Source organism: Mytilus galloprovincialis, chromosome 14, assembly GCF_965363235.1.
Source record: "Mytilus galloprovincialis chromosome 14, xbMytGall1.hap1.1, whole genome shotgun sequence".
Taxonomy (NCBI): Eukaryota; Metazoa; Mollusca; class Bivalvia; order Mytilida; family Mytilidae; genus Mytilus; species Mytilus galloprovincialis.
In genome coordinates, this window is record NC_134851.1 from 10,768,817 (window position 1) to 10,786,055 (window position 17,239).

The 17,239-nt window shown below is 32.7% G+C and overlaps 1 protein-coding gene and 1 long non-coding RNA gene across 3 annotated transcripts in view; one reads left to right on the plus strand and one right to left on the minus strand.

Annotated features, from left to right (window-relative positions):
* Positions 1 to 9,646: 9,646 nt before the first annotated feature.
* Positions 9,647 to 16,810, minus strand: LOC143059196 (uncharacterized). Of its 2 annotated transcripts, none has more exons than XR_012973424.1 (2): positions 16,682 to 16,810; positions 9,647 to 13,230 (listed from the first exon to the last, which is right to left on the minus strand). It is a non-coding gene; the product is annotated as an uncharacterized LOC143059196 (long non-coding RNA). The 2 variants fall into 2 exon arrangements; XR_012973425.1 differs by lacking the exon at positions 16,682 to 16,810 and adding an exon at positions 16,500 to 16,655.
* LOC143059195 (vacuolar protein sorting-associated protein 8 homolog) overlaps positions 16,799 to 17,239 on the plus strand; it is a 57,660-nt gene continuing 57,219 nt past the window's right edge. The window contains exon 1 of the mRNA XM_076232685.1: positions 16,799 to 16,944. Within this exon, the coding sequence (XP_076088800.1) occupies positions 16,804 to 16,944 (141 nt within the window). The 5' untranslated portion in view covers positions 16,799 to 16,803. The remainder of the gene's footprint in view (positions 16,945 to 17,239) is intronic.

The window sequence follows — 17,239 nt, forward strand, 5'->3', positions numbered from 1 at the left end:
CATTTGTAGCATTTACATGTCACAGTTATAGATGACGCATGCAACTATGTAGTTATACAACGCATTCAAGATACAAAAAAAGTATTCGGTAATAGTTGATTAACAACTCTGTTTGAATTCATGTGACAAAAAGTTTTTGGTATTTTGTTAAACAAACACGAAACATCTCAATAGAGTAATAAACAAAAAAAATATAACGAGAACAACATCACAGGTTTGTCTCAGGGGAAAAGGATACACATAATTCGATCGTGTTCAATAGGTGTCGGAGACATTAAAATTTGTAAAAGTCAAATCAAATTTGAAGGTGACAACTCTTCAACTACAGCACTCTAATTCCGATTCTAAGATGTCTAATGCTTAAAAAAGAAATAACACGTTAACTTAGAGCTTGAAACAGGTATTCATTTGAACTAAAATGAATACGTTATCTGAATTTAATCGGGACAACACGAATACAAAAAATATTACTTTTATCACATTTTACCTTTTTGGCAAATGACTGCATTTATAGTTCCACAGAATATTATAAAAAGAAAAGATAGAAAGCAAATATTATAAATATGTCGAGATACGTCATAAAAAGATTGAACCCTTAATATAGCATTCATGGCCTTAAACCAATAAAAAAAAAATTTCCCCCAAGAATTCACCAACAGTTCTCAAAGTGACATTGAAATACTTCAATCAATCGACCTAGCGCCTTTTTTTGCATGAATAATCTTTTATTTATGAAACACCATCTGTATGTGTACAAATTTAGCACAGCACAGTATTTATTTTGTAAAAACTCACAGTTTTAAAATATAAAATAAATACCTTATACGAATTGGATTAAGAGTAAGTAAATCTTATAATCAAAGGAACTTTCACGGTAAGTGTGTTATATTCAAAATTGATATGTCTGGGATACTCATATTTGGATGAGCAGATCCAAACATAATTGTTTGTGCTGAGGTATATAAGAGTAGTTTCTGAGCCATTTTAGCATGTTAAGATTTAAGTGATGTAACCAAAACAGTTTGATAGATATTTACAGTAGATTTCGATCATAGTTAGATGGGGGAAAAAAGATGTGGTGTGATAACCAATGACGCACTCTTCACAAGAAAACAAATGACACAGAAATTAACAGCTATAGGTCACAGTACGGCTTTCAAAACCTTTCCGTATAGTTAGCTATAAGAGGCCCTGAAATGACAAAATTTATGTAAATCAATTAAACGAGAAAACTAACGGCCTTATTTAATGTACAAAAGAATAAACGAAAAACAAATATGTAACACAGCAACAAACGACAGTCATTGAATTACCGATTGAAAATGTCAATCCGGGTGCAGACATATTAAACCTTATAATACAGGGTTAAATATTTTGCCCCATAACACCTATTTTTCTTTTCATAAAGACTTTAATAGCTCATTATAGATTATTTTCCAAAATTTAAGCAGGTTCTTGAGGTTTTTCTTTCAATTTCAGACTCAAGTAATACCAATGCAAATATAAGGTAAAAGTCCGAGTCAGCCTTTTTCAGCCATTTTTTAAAACTTAGATATCACAAAAATGAGCTCCATGACCTATCAATATTTTTAGCTTATTTTGTTCCTTAACTCATGCTCTTTCGACTTAAAGTATCAATTTCAATTTCTTGATGTTTTTAGTGCATCCTTAAAAACTAAGGATGTCAACGAGTACTTGAGAAATCGAGTATCGCTCGGTAGTATCGAGTATCGATTATCAAAATGATACTCGACTAATCGGTTTACTGTTATAATGTTGTGGCTTTTTTTAATAAAAAAATATTTTTATTGAGAGCGCTTCCAGGGAAATTATATAGTAATCAAAATGAATGAAAATTAAAATACAATTCGAATGTTTGCGTTTAACTGTCATTTAAAATTTCTCCAAACAGAAGTACGTGTAGGATATATGATCACGAGCATTTTTCCAAGGCTTACACTTTTAGCTATTCTTAGTCCCTCCCACATCTTTGTACCGTCAGAGCATATATTTTCATCAGTAGAAATGTTATTACTCAATTTATTTCACATGACTGGGCGGAGTTTATCCAGTTCGCTCATAATAAACCAGTCCATCTATATAGATAGGTGTTTTAGGATACACTCATCAGTGCATTGTCCAGTCATTCTTTTGTAAATTCCTTGGAGGTCACTGATAGGTGATTAGAAATCAATAATAACTATAACGGCAATTATCGTAATCACACACATTTTCAAATCGACTGTCCTCATGCAAATTAAAACGTAAGCTCTGCCCGATCATTTAAAATAACAATGGTAATAGTTACCTATTTCATTGAAGAAATCGCTATGTCCCTGAAAAAATTGACAAGATAATATAATTTAAATAAGAACAATTGTATTGCACCGTGTATCGACCTTCTACAAACGATTAATGCCATCCAATCATCACCCCTTTGTTGATAATTAAATATGTTTTTATGGTTTTCAAATACTGTTGTTTGGGTAATACTTTTTTCTATAGATATTGATTAATTACTTGATTAGATTATTACCAGTTTAAATAATTAGTACAAGTATTAAATGAGCTATTAGTTATGGTATAAAATCCCTTCAACTATTTTTTAGTCCTTGGTAATAATGTTGAGAATATTACGATCATAAGACAACGACCCACAATACAGAACATGGGTATAATTTTGTGTTTCCCTTTTATTTAAATGTTTTACCGAGCAAAAACTCGAGTATCGCTCGGTAAATCCAACGAGTAATCGATTCATAAATCGCAACCGAGTTGACATCACTATTAAAAACTAATTAAAAATCCAAATATTACGTACAATGAGAAATGTTACGCATTCTTTGACAAATTATCATTTCTTCAGTAATTTTATTGCATGGTGTCAATATGACATCTAACTCCTCCTATTTGGTCTTATCTTACAGTGTGATAAATATGTTGTTGTCCCTGCAGATAAAGCCCCAAACAACATCATTTTTGTGTGTAAAACTCATTACATTAACAGCTTAATAAACGAATTAGGTATTGACAATTCACTTGGAAAGTCAACATATACCTTTACGACACTTAACAAAGAGGAAATCCTGGATAATCATAGGTCTGTTCTACGTTTCTTTGGAATTTCAATCAAAGATGAAGAACGGACTGGATCTTCCATCACTGTATTGGATACCTAAACTACATGGGTGTCTTTACATATAACGGTATATTGCTGGGTCTTCCAAGTGCTCTACGAAACCTCTTTTTAAATTGTTAACATCTATTTTATCAGCAATCAAAGCCGGGATTCAAAGTTATTTTGAAACGGCCTATTCTAAAGGTGGCGTGAATCTGATGTGGAAACTAAAAAATCCCAAATTCTTTCAGGACGCATACAATATAATTCTCCTTCATCTTGCAATAATATTAAAACATTTGACTTTTCTACACTTTACACAAGTATTCCACAATCTAAAACAAAAGACAAATTGAAAGAGTTGGTATTTATTTGTTTCATAAAAAAGAACGGCCAACGTAGATACAAGTATCTAGTCTTAGGGATGGTACTTATTAACGGATCACTCTGATTCAAACAAAAAAATTCTCTGAAAGTGACATTATTAAGATTCTTGATTTCTTGATTCTTGACAACATATTTGTTACGTTCGGAGGACGTGTTTTTTTTTCAAGACTGTTGGAATTCCAATGGGAACCAATTGTGCCTCTCTTCGTTTCGACTTGTTTCTTTATCATTATGAGGCTGAATTCATACAGGAACTTCTTAGGAAGAAAGATAAGAAGTAAGCAATATCCTTAAACTCTACTTTCCGCTATATAGACGATGTTCCCTCACTAAATAATTCAAGATTTGTTAATATGATGAACGCATCTATCCCATCTAACTAGAGATAAAGGATGCAAGAGATACAGTTAAGTAGTCCTCATATCTTGACTTACATCTAGAAATTGACAATGAGAGTCGGTTGAAAACAAAACTTTACGACAAAAGAGATGATTTCAGCTTTCCAATTGTGAACTTTCCACTTCTTAGTAGCAACATTCCAGCAGCACCTGCATACGGGATGTATATCTCCAAATTGATACAATATTCCCGTCCTTGTTTTTCCTATCATGATTTTGAAAGAGGGTTGTTGCTCACAAGGAAGCTATGAAACCAAGAGTTCCAAATTGTAAAGTTGAAATCATTCCTGCGTAAATTTTACGGACGCCATCACGAGCAGGTTGACCGTTTTGGAATACCCGTTTCATAGATGATATCGGATATGTTTTTACGTGGTAACTACAATCCCCTTCCCTTTAATGAATGTGACCTACCGAATTAGACTATTTACTGGATTTGTGATAACATTGGCAACACGACGGTGCCACATGTGGAGCGGGATCTGCTTTTCCCGTCGGAGCACCTGAGATCACCACTAGTTTTTGGTAGGGTTCGTGTTGCTTATTCTTTAGTTTTCTATGTTATCTCATGAGTACTATTGTTTGTCTGTTTATCTTTTTCATTTTTAACCATAACGTTGTCGGTTTATTTTCGAGTTTGACTGTCCCTCTACTAGTATATTTTGTTCCTCTTTTATAAACATATGCAATGGCCTTTGCATTGCAGAATTGATTTTGTCTTTCTTTTTTAAACGATACTATTGATTTATTCATCAAATACGCGTATTACATTTTTACATCAAGAGTCCTAATTTTTCGTACGTATCTTCACATATTTATAATATTTACTTTCTATATTATTTGATACTTTTCCTGTGGAACTGTACATGCAGTCATTTGCAAAAAAAAGGTAAAATGTGGTCAGATAAAGTATTCATTTTAATTCAAATTAATACATTATTTCAAGCTCTAACGTATTATTTCTGTTAGTAATGCATTAAAATCGGAATTAGAGTACAGTAGTTGAATTTTGTTTTGACTTTCGCAAATTTCTGTTTTGATTTCCCCGCCACCCATTGAACAAGATCAGATTATGTGATGTTGTTTCTGGTTATATTTTTTGGTTCATTATGGTTTTCAGATGTTTCATTTTTGTTAAACAAGATACAACAATAACTTCTTTCTTAGTGAGCTCTTTGGCCTACAGTTCTCAGTATTTAAAACACTTCTTCACTAGCCTTTCAGCACTGATAGTGCACGTTTCATCACATCCTCTCAAGGATGCAGTCGACTACAATAATTATTGACAACGATTGTCAGTTATCCTGTCTAAAGTCGGTATGTTCTTTCTGGGCATTCCGGCTTCCTCTTTAATAAAATAAATAAAACGTACCGCCAAGAATTAGCCAACAGTTGTCAAAGCGACGTTGAAAAACGTCAACCAATCTAAGTGACCTTGAAACATCAATCAGAAAATCGTCTTGTTTTGCTTTCACATTCTTAAAACATGGAACACCATATGCATGTTAAATGTTAAACCCCACACAGTTTTAGAATCTGAAACAAATACCTCACATGAATTAAATGAATGGATAGACCACGACCCTCCCAATTTGTTTTATATCTATTTAAGCATTAAACAAAATGTTAGCAGTATTAATAATCAGCACTTTTATTATAGTTGTTTTGTCTATTGAAATCCAAGAAAAGCAATAACCTTTAAATAGAAGTGAATAACCCCAAATGGACATTCTAACTCATCGGTAGAGGAAAAAGAAGAAGAAATCATGACATAGGACAAGACAAACATCAGTCTATTAAATACGAGACAGAAAACTAGAGACTTAGAAACACAATACCCAGTTGAAACAGGGGAGATCTAAAAAAAATAGTAGCTAAATTATATGACTAAGTAACTTACAACATAGATCCTTTATAAGCATTTGAATATTGATAATGCACATAAGAATACCAAATAATAAGTTTATTATCAACTGTACTGTCTAAAAAAAGAATGCCTTTGTCAAAAGTTGTAGCCTTATAATGCTATAATTATATACTCCAACAATTCTGGAAAATGTCTTCTCATTTTTGATATAATGCAGTCAAGCAGGAAATGCGTTTCATCCTCTTCATTCTAGCTACAACATTTACCGGTTGTGGTACTCGTATTTGGGTGATATCGGTTATCTCTCGTAGTTGATATATTGAGAGTAAAGATTCAATCTTGTTTAAGTGGCTGGTTAAATTGGCATATTTATAAGGGTTTTACATTTAAAGAGTATCTTTATATTACTGTTTTCAGAGGATATAAAAAGTAGATGTGGTGTGATTGCCAATGAGACAACTCTTCACAAGAGACAAAAGGACACAGAAATTAACAACTGTAGGGTACCGCAAAGCCCATGCCGCATAGTTAGCTATAAAAGGCCCCGAAATGAAAAATGTAAAGCATTTAAGCGAGAAATCTAGCGACTTGTTTTTGTTCAAAAAAAATGAACGAAAAAACAAATACGTTACAAGGTAAAAAATGAAAATTAATGAATTACAAGTCAGGGTACATAATTAAATAAGTAATTTTCAAATCACTGAATAAAAGAAAATAAGGTCAAATTTACTGTCGTGAGTTTGAATTAATATTTCTAAATAAATTATAACTTTATAATCAGACAAAAGTTTGTTATTAATCATTTCGGTACAGAAGTACTGACTACACAGCTGAAATATGATATAAAAAGGATGTAAATGAAGCCTATGATACAACTCTTCACAAAAAACAAAAATAACACAGACATTCACAGCTACTGTTACCGTACAGCCTTCAACAATACGCAAAGCCCATACCCCATAGTCAACTATAAAAGGCCCGGAGGGTACACTAACAGTAGTGTGACAAAATGTCAAATTAAGATTGGCATATATTATGTTTTCAGCTTCTCCAAATTAACACCAAATTCAGAGGATTTTACCAAATGAAGACCTGAGATCAAACGAACCACACGCTAATTATTTTTTTTTTATATATACAATGGGTGCAGAAAGGGATAAATTTACGAAGAATTAGAGAAATGATGTTTTCAGCCTCTCAAAATTATCATCAAAACAGACCTGTTAATTAAAAGGTTTCACACACACCTGTGTATATTTAAAATACGATTGCTGTGTGTTTCAACATCTATAATAAATTAACAGGTGTACATTAGTGGAAAGTAGAACAAACAAAAAAAAAACCAAATAAAATTCATAATGAAACGTCATTTATCAAATGGCAAAATCAAAAGCTCAATCACATCATAAAATGGAAAGCATTATTCCTGACTTGGCTCCTTGTGTAGAAAGGGTGGATTAAATCTGGTTTTAAACCATCAGTCACTATTTTTATATATGTCAATATGAACTTAAGCATGGATGCCCAAAACAATGTTAACGTTATAAATATATTCCTTATTAAAAATGATCAATTCAAGAAATGTTTTTGGTTAAAATATTTATAAGAAACAGTCTAACCCAACAAGAGTTTGTCCAGTCTTTAAACCTAGATCTTTTGCCAGCCTTTAAATATTGATAATTTCCTACTTCCTAAATAATGATACAAAATAACAACAGACAATTATCAGCTGTACAATTCCTGCTTTAAAAAATGCACATGTCAAAGATTGAGGATTAAAAATGTTGATTACATACTCCTACATGTTCTATTTCTGAAAAATGCTTTTTCCTTATTTATATGATGCAGCCCATTAAGAAATTAGTTAGGGTTAAGGTAACAATCATGTAATCAGACGAACTTTTTCTGTATTTTTACATATCTGAAATTTAAAAATCTGGGCAACTACGTTAGATTATTTGTACTGACGTTGTTTATCGTCTTAATGACTTGTTATTCTCTCCTTTAGTTTGTCATTTTAAATGTTAATTTTACTTTTTAGTCTATTTTTGGTGATATCATTGTTTGTAATCTTGTCTTTCATTTGTGCTAATGTGATTCGTCTACATGCCTTTTTGTGTTTGTTATATATTTTGTTTGTTTTAATAGTGATTACAATTATAACACAATGTTGAATGACGTACCCACATCGTTGTCAATATGATGGAATTTTATCCAGCAGACATACAAGTGAGAGGTTAATAACATTAACGGTACCTATTTTCCTGCACCAGATGCGCATTTCGACAACACATGTCTCTTCAGTGATGCTAGCTTAAATCAACTTTAATCCGCAATTTTCTACATAAGAAAAGGCCTGTACTAAGTCAAGAATATGACAGTTGTTTGATCTTTTTATTTTGCTGTTTGATTAGTGATTTTCATGTTTGATTTTTCATCGAAGTTCGTTTAATTTTTGTAATTTGGTAAGCAGACTAAAAAGCTACCGAAAGTGCTGAGATATTTGGGGGTATTTTCCGATCCATACCATTTATTTGATTTATGTAACCAAAATTGTTTGATAGTTATTTACAAATAATTTTAATGATAATTCAGTAGGTAAGCTTGTTGTAGAGCGGTTTTCTTTGGTAGTTGATGTATTGATAGTTAAATTCAATCTTGTTCTAGAGATTGGTTGAATTGGCAGAAACATAAGGGTTTGGCGTTCAGAGTTTCTTTATTTTACTGTTTTCGCAGGATAGAACACTCTGCACGACATTTACATTTGTGTATTTCAGTATCACGTGATAGTGCTCTAATTGACAGTAGCAGTACACAGTTCGCTGTTCTTGCTGTTAAAGATTGAAGATTTTAAAATTTTTGTAAGAAGAATTTATTTAATTTATCCATCTGAGACTTGTTCAAGTGTAAATTATCTAACCCATAGTTCTAATGTCTACTTGCAATGTGCATTCTACCATCAATGTTAAGTTGTTTTTCATGTGGTTGTGATCAAGTAATTTCTAGTTGAGACGTTTATTTTAGGGGTATATGATATCATCCACTTTTAGTGAAGAATAACCGGTTGTGGTTTGTCTGAGTGCTTTTAGTGTATACTTTCCTGTTTGGCATGCCAGCAAGCGTTAGTAGTTTCAACAGTGGATTGTACATGTTGGACAAACTCCAAATGTTATTCAAAATGAGAGACCCTTTTGTTTCCAAGTACACACAACTGGCTAAAGGAGGCCATTCAAATACATTTACAATAAATATCAAAAGAGAAGCGAAAGATACCTTAAGGAAATTAAAGTTCAAAATCCGATAATAAACTGACAACGCAAAGGCAAAAAAAAGACCAAAGACCAAAAATTCATTAAAAAATAACATAAAAAACTTAAGACTGAGCAACACGAAACCCTAATCATGCTAATTAAACCCTGGGTCGATTTTAGGTGTTCTTGGAATGGTAAGCAGATCCTGCTGCACAAGCTGCAGCTGACGTTCAGATACTGGTAAAAGACAATACAATTGTTCAAAGTTTAAAAAAAGTTGGCTATTTAAAGTCCATTAACAAAATAAATGACTATGTTGGACAAGATCATGTTAATGCAACATGATCATTAACCCTGCTTGGTACCAGACCGACATGGCACTAGTTCAAAAGGTAATAGTTCACAGGAAGACATGCCTACCTATACAGACACACTATTCATATCATTCCTCCTCCAAGCCATCATGTCCTTACTCTTTCTCTTTGATTCTGGGTGCATATGCAAGAATCAGTCTGGCCTCGTTTTAAATATAATACCTCTCACACTAATATCCAGTTCAGAAAAAAAAAAAAGAAAATTAATCAGTTATTCTTCCAATGTGGCAGTCAAAGAAAAATAACTCTAATTCAAATTATGTCAAAGAAAAGTTGTTTAATGTTAATGAATGTACTTGTTCTACACATGTAACTGGTATAACATTATAAATATGTATATAAATATAGTACACAGACATGACAGACAATTAAATAAATAGATATATCATAGTGTTACAACCATACATGTACAACATATTATTAAAATGTACCATTGTGAGAAAACTTGATGAGCACATGTGGTTAAACCCATATTATCACAGACAAATGATAGATCTACTTAATTCAATTCATCACTTAAGGATGCTCGCGGGTATAAGATTTTCAACAAAAAATCAAACATTTATTTTTCATTACAAATTTTATTTATTACCTTAAGTAGTTGTTGCTATATCATATGGTACAAAAACTATTCCAAAAAGGTCAATTCGTGTTGGCCCCAGATGACTTTTAAATTGTAGGTATCAATGAAACAGCTCATAATTATCTCCCTTTGGTCCAAAAATGACATTTTTTGGCATTAAAATTAAAATATCTTTTTTAACTCATTGGTGACCTATATTTTTTATTGTTGTTTTCGAATAAGCTGTACATAAACTAAATAATTGTAAAATTTAAGCGATTTCTGTAATTTAGTTCTTTTTTTATTCATTGTTACTTCGATATTACCGCTATTTCTACTATTAGTTCAACGAAAAAAAGGACACTAACAAAAATGTATCCTTCTTTCGAAGGCAGATTGTGAGCATAAATGATCGGTGACCCCATGTTTTTATTTCATTTTTCTATTAAGTTTAAGATAAAGTTAATTTATAGAAAAATATAACGAAATCCTATATCAAATAAAAAAAAATGATTTAGACCTGCAAGCCCACTTAAATGTAGATAAATTCAATTCATCATTTAAAACACACATTTCCTTCAACATGTTCAAAATGTATAATCAGCTAGACATGCTAGACATCTTGACATATTTAAATTCAGTAAATTTGTATACAATAAACATTTTCAATTACAAATATTTGAAGCAATGATTATGGTTATCATTATGATTATGATGATAATGAAGATGGATAGCTCCTTAAGGCCACATTTAAAAGAATGTCTGTGTCCCCTCCCCCGGGTCTACCTTTTGTAAACAGACCAGGAAGGCAGGTTCTTTTTTTTTTTTTTTTTTTTTTTTTTTAACTGGATGTGATTGTGGTTTGACTTGTCCAGTCCAGGCCACTTATCAGTTGTTTGTGCTCAATTTGAGTGTATTTATTTAGATTATCAATCCTTCTGCTTTCAAGCACTTTCCAAAAATGGAAACAAATTATTTTCAGGAAAAAAATAATTTCGATTTTTTGGTGGAAAATAATTTTTTGACCCGGGGGCTTATTTTTGACCCGGGTGGGGGGAGGGGAAATAAACATATTTTTAATTTTGGCCTAATCTCCAGTGGCAAATTTAATTGACATGATAGATATATATGCATATTTAAAGACGACCACAAATTTTCAAAGGGTGGTGCTACTCAAAGTTTAAGAATTTTAAGCACCACTGTTTGATTTATCCGTGGCTATCCTTGATCAAAATCTGTCAACAGAATACATAAAACACATTAGCATTCCTACAATTTCAATTATAAACAATGATAAAAAGTTGTAATTTACAAATAAGTTATAAGTTAATTCATAAATAAATCTAATTTATTTCATTTATGATATAAATTGGCATAGTTTAATTATGCTGAGCTGCACTGTGTTTATTCATTAACATGATTAAGGTACAGTATTTTACAATAGATCATTGAGACTACAGTTTTTACTAACATATTATTGTTCATTGATCACAACAGAAACGATTGTGAATTTTGAAAACAGGATGAGACAGTACATTAAATTTATCAATTCTTAAACAACAGTAACTTTTGATATCATTGAACATTACTATTGCAAACCAGATGAGACAGTTGATTAAAGTAATATAAGTGAATTGAGTACATATATAAACATTCATGTACTTAAGTGTCAAAATCCTAATAACAATTGATTGCTCTAATTCCTTTAACAGTATAAAATTGAATTAACAATAGATTGCAATGTATGTAAAATTCTATTTTATCAGTTGATGAATACTGTACCTGTACAGTATTTCTTTCCAGTTATTCCCCTTTGATCCCACACTCTTCCCCATTTACCATTGGATCTAGTATCCCATTCTCACCATTCACCAACCCTGATGTTGAAGCAACAATAGAGGAGATCTGATCAATGTGAATTTTTCTATGCATTTCATAATTGCTAAGAGATCTAAAACTTTCTTTACAAAACTCGCACTTAAATTGCAGTTTATTGGAGTGTGTATTCATATGAAATAAAACGTCAGCTTTTTTACTGAACGTCTTGTCACAAATATCACACTTATAATGTAGTTCTCCGTTATATGTTCTTATGTGCCTATTCAATGCCCTATTATCAATAAAACCCTTTTTACAAATTGGACAAATACAGAGTTTTTCCCCTTTATGTTGTTTTACATGCTTTTGCATGCTACGGTTATCAATAAATCCTTGATCACACATGTAGCATTTAAATGGCGTTTCACCAGTGTGTATTCTAATGTGGCGCTGTAAATCATAATTATCACGGAATTTCTTCTCACAAATGCCGCAAGTGAATGGTTTTGGATCAAATGGAATCACGTCTTTCTGGTGCCATTTTTTGTGCCGCACTAAGTTATATGAATCTCTATAGCATTTATCACATTCGTCACATTTAAATATCGGCCCCTCTGCAGTATGTGTTCTTAAATGACGTTGAAGATGAGCACTACGTTTAAATTTTTTATCACATAAAGAACATTCATAACGTCTCTCCCTTTGCTTTAACATTTCTTCTGTTAAATTCTGATACTTTTTTACTAAATCTTTTTCTGCATTTACTTTAACACTTATTACTTGTGCATCTGTTTGTAATTTTGTATAATTTTGACTCATTTCATTTTCAAGTTTTCTCTCAACAAACTGATTATGAATTTGACCAACTTTTAAAGTAGACAATTCACCTACTCTTTCTTCAGAATGAACTACAAATAGGTTACTTCCCTTTGCAGAAAGAGAGGCAGGAAAATCATCTAAATTTTGATGTGGGACATCGCCAGGATTTGATGTTAACATACTGGTATCATGGGGTGGATGTATAATTCCAGACTGGTTTACAGTGTCAAAATTAATTTCTTGATTGTTTATAGATTCAATTATAGCTGCTTTGAGAGATTCATTATCCCTGTCATCCAATAGACTTTTAGGTTTGTGACTAAAATCAGGACTTTTCTTGTCACAATAATTACATATATAAGTCTGTCCTTTAAGAAAGGGTCTAATGTTTCTTGATGAAACCCTGGCCCAAGGTAAAATGTGTGAACAAACATAACAAGCAAAGATTTTGTCACAAACTGTGCTCACACAATAAGAGCTTTCTCTGGAATCTTCTTCAGATTGGTTTTCTAATTTTAATTCATCACCTGGTAAAATGTACATTTCATTCGTACCATATTCCTCTAGATCTGAATCGGCCTCCATGATTGACATATCATTAAAAAAGGCGATTAACTAACACCAATTATCAACTACCTGAAACAGAATAAAATAGATTTAGAAACAGAAACAAAGATTGATTAATTGATTTCGTTACCTATTCAGACATCTGACTCAGACTTTTTTTAACTGAGTATTACTGTGCGTATTGTTGTGCCTATTGTTGTAAGTTTGTTTTTTCTACATTGGCTAGAGGTATAGGGGGAGGGTTGAAATCTTAAAAAACATGTTTAACCCTCCAGCATTCATGCATTGTTGCGCCTGTCCCATTGAATCAGGAGCCTCTGGCCTTTATAAGTCTTGTATGATTTTAAATTTTAGTTTCTTGTGCATATTTCAGTTTAGTATGAGGTCCATTATCACTGAACTACAAGTAGTATACATTTTTGTTTAGGGGCCAGCTGAAGTACGCCTCCAGGTGGGGGAGTTTCTCGCTGTATTGAAGACCCATTGATGGCCTTCGGCTGTTGTTTGCTCTTTGGTCTGTTTGTTGTCTCTTTGACACATTCCCTATTTCCATTCTCAGTTTTATTGTTGTTTAAAACACTACTTTTAACACCATGAACACTATTGGGTAAAAATGTATTTTGGGATGGAAAGTTTTTATTGGTGGAGGAAATCAAAGTACAAAGAGAGAACCACCAATCTCCATCAACATACTGTCATGACTTTATGTTTTATAAACCAGATGAACTACTTCCTTTTACTGGTATCACTTGACCAACAGAGGCCCAATTTACTGGTATCACTTGACAAACATAGGCCCAATTTTCTGGTATCAGTTTACTAACATAGGCCCAATTTACTGGTATCAGTTGACCAACAGAGGCCCAATTTACAATCAAAGAATTCAATAAGTAAAAGAGTTGGTCTGAACTTTGAAGGTAACTTGAAAGTTTAATTGGCTACACATCATGCAGATTGTTGGTTTTTTTTTTTATTGCCGAATTGACTATCATGGGTGTCGGAGTAACTAAAATTCATAAATCTATAGGAGGGTTGTAATGAGGTAACATGAGCCTCATAATGAATAAACATGATAAAGGTAAAAATTCTTGCTATTTGACGTTAACAGTAAATGTTGGTGCATGACCATAAAATGTACGTCTTTTAGACTATAAAAAAAAAATCACGATAAATATTTTCTAAATAACAATGGTAACAATAATTATTTGAGACATGAAAATATAGTATATATATATACCAATACACATAATTAACAGCGCCTGGTGATGTTTCTGAAACATTCATAGCCTGTCTGGTTTCGGTCCAAAAAGGACATCCATCAGAGGCAGAATGGTGGATTAATGGAGTTAACCGGCGATTCAGATTAAACTGGCGGTTGAGTTACTGATACACATATAGTTAATATGGCTTCTACTAACATGACTAACGAAAGCTCCATTTGGAGTTACATTGTAATGTGTTTAGAGACCACTTATGTCAGTACACCTTTCCTATATTGCCTATTGATTTTTCATTGACATAAGAGCTCTAATATAAAAAAGAAGATGTGGTATGATTGCCAATGAGACAACTATCCACAAAAGACCAAAATGACACAGACATTAACAACTATAGGTCATCTTACTGCCTTCAACAATGAGCAAAGCCCGTACCGCATAGTCAGCTATAAAAGGCACCGATAAGACAATGTAAAACAATTCAAACGAGAAAACTAACGGCCTTATTTATGTAAAAAAATGAACAAAAAACAAATATGTCACACATAAACAAACGACAACACCACTGAATATACAGGCTCCTGACTTGGGACAGGCACATACATAAATAATGTGGCGGGGTTAAACATGTTAGCGGGATCCCAACCCTCCCCCTAACCTGGGACAGTGGTATAGCGATTACCTGAAATTGATGTATAGGAAATACCTACATTACAAACTTAAAGTTTTGAAAACTTTTTAACACTGAGGATTAATATTTGTCTACCTTTGATCTTAAAAAGGAGTACTAAAGATAACTAAAGGCTTAAATGAAGCATTCTCAATAAGACCCCCCCCCCCCCCCCTCTCTCTTAAACCAAATTTTGTAATAGTTTTGACTTGACATTTTGGTGTATCACAAGCTAAAACATCAAGACTGCATGACTACCATGAAATACTATTATTAGACTTGATATGTAGGTGTATCATAAACCAAAGATCAAGACTAAATGATTACCATGTACTTCTTAAATGATTAAAAAAACCTTTACCCAATGCGAAAGCCCAAATCTGGTTATATCATCAGGTCACATGATTACCTTATAATGTCAAATGTTTGCTGTAACATGTCAAAATGTTAACTGTAACATGTACATTAGCTAAATATAGATAACTGTAACCATGGAAAATCCAACTGGGATTTTTCACTGAAAGGATAATTGAACCTGCTAAGATATCAACCACATACATATTATCCACTGGATAACTTTGATCCGCTGGTAAACTCTGAACCGCTGGTTACCATATCTATATAAATAGGGTGCAAACATTAATCCACCATTCAGACATTCTGCCTCTGATGAAGGTTCTTTTTGGACCGAAATTGGTCAGGCTTATGAAACATCACCAGGCGTTGTTAATTATGTACATGTGTTTTGGTATATATATATACTACATTTTTATGCATTTACATTTTTCTCACTGATACACATAGTTAATATGGCTTCTACTAATGAAAGCTCCATTTGGAGTTAATGTGTTTAGAGAGAACTTATGTCAGTACACCTTTCCTATATTGCCTGATAAGTATTTGAGACCTCTGACGAATCATATTAAGGATATTTTGAAGAATCACAATGAGAATATTATGACGAATCATAATAAAATCTTAATCAATTTGACGCAAACTGTAGCCTAATATAACCATTAACGCCTGACAGTACCCTTGTATACATGTACATGGTATAGGTGATCATAGGTGCTGTGACAGTGTGCGTATATACATAATTAGTTCTTCCAGATAAACACATCCTCATCTCTCAATTGAGGTCTAAGCATGATGCATTTTTGCTGACTTTTTGTAAGTGTGACACATGAAAGTCAAATTATTGTGCCGTGAAAACAGGAAATGAAGTCTAGCGGGACTTGTAAGGCAATTTACCAAAAAAATGAGAATTGCATAGGTACTAAGTGTAAGCAGGGTAAGGGAATTTGACATAACAATAAGCGGGATACAGGAATCTGACATCACAATAAGTGGGTTCCAGCATCAGAACCCCCCAATGAGACCCCCTTCATTCTTCACGCACAAATAAAACAAAAGGGACCAGTCCCAAACACATTTTGATTTTTAAACATTACCTTGATTCTAAATTATGTATCTGTATGCAACTTATGGTAAAAAAAAACATGGGACAATATATATTGACATATAATTATACTACGTTCCCAAGAAAAACATATCGGAAGAGATATTCGAGAAAGGGGAGAGAAACAAAATGCATCATTTTTTCATAATCAAATATTCGTATAATACTATTTACCACGATCTATTGCAGATCATGTGGCCGTGTATTTGTACAGTGTAAGATCAGATGACAATTACTTAAAGACGGTCGATGGTGTTTTAGCTGTCTATGTCTATATTACTCTGATCAATTTCATTATGTGCGGAAGGTTGTCCGGGGAAAGTTTCGATTTTTCCAGCTTTCTATTACTTCCGGTTTTCAGATTTCCTCCCAAAATTATGGACTCGGGTAGCTCCGAAAAATCTAGTCCTACGGCACCAATAAGTTTTGATATTGAGGTAATATATGGCAGATGTTATGTATGATAGAGTGTGAAGTCTTTATAAGTAGGTCTTAAGGTACAAATGTTATTCTGTAAAATTTCTCCACTTGAAAACAAATTATAAGAGTGTCTCAGGTCTACCTCAGTACCTGTCTTCCTGGTGAACTATATCATATGTACATGTCTGGTAAGAGGGTATGAATGCCCTTTATCGTCGGTCGTCAAACAGTATTTTTTTTTCAACTACCATAAGGGTCAAATTGGTTAAAATTCATACCTGCCAACTTTTGAAAATGCCCATGGGGGTTTTA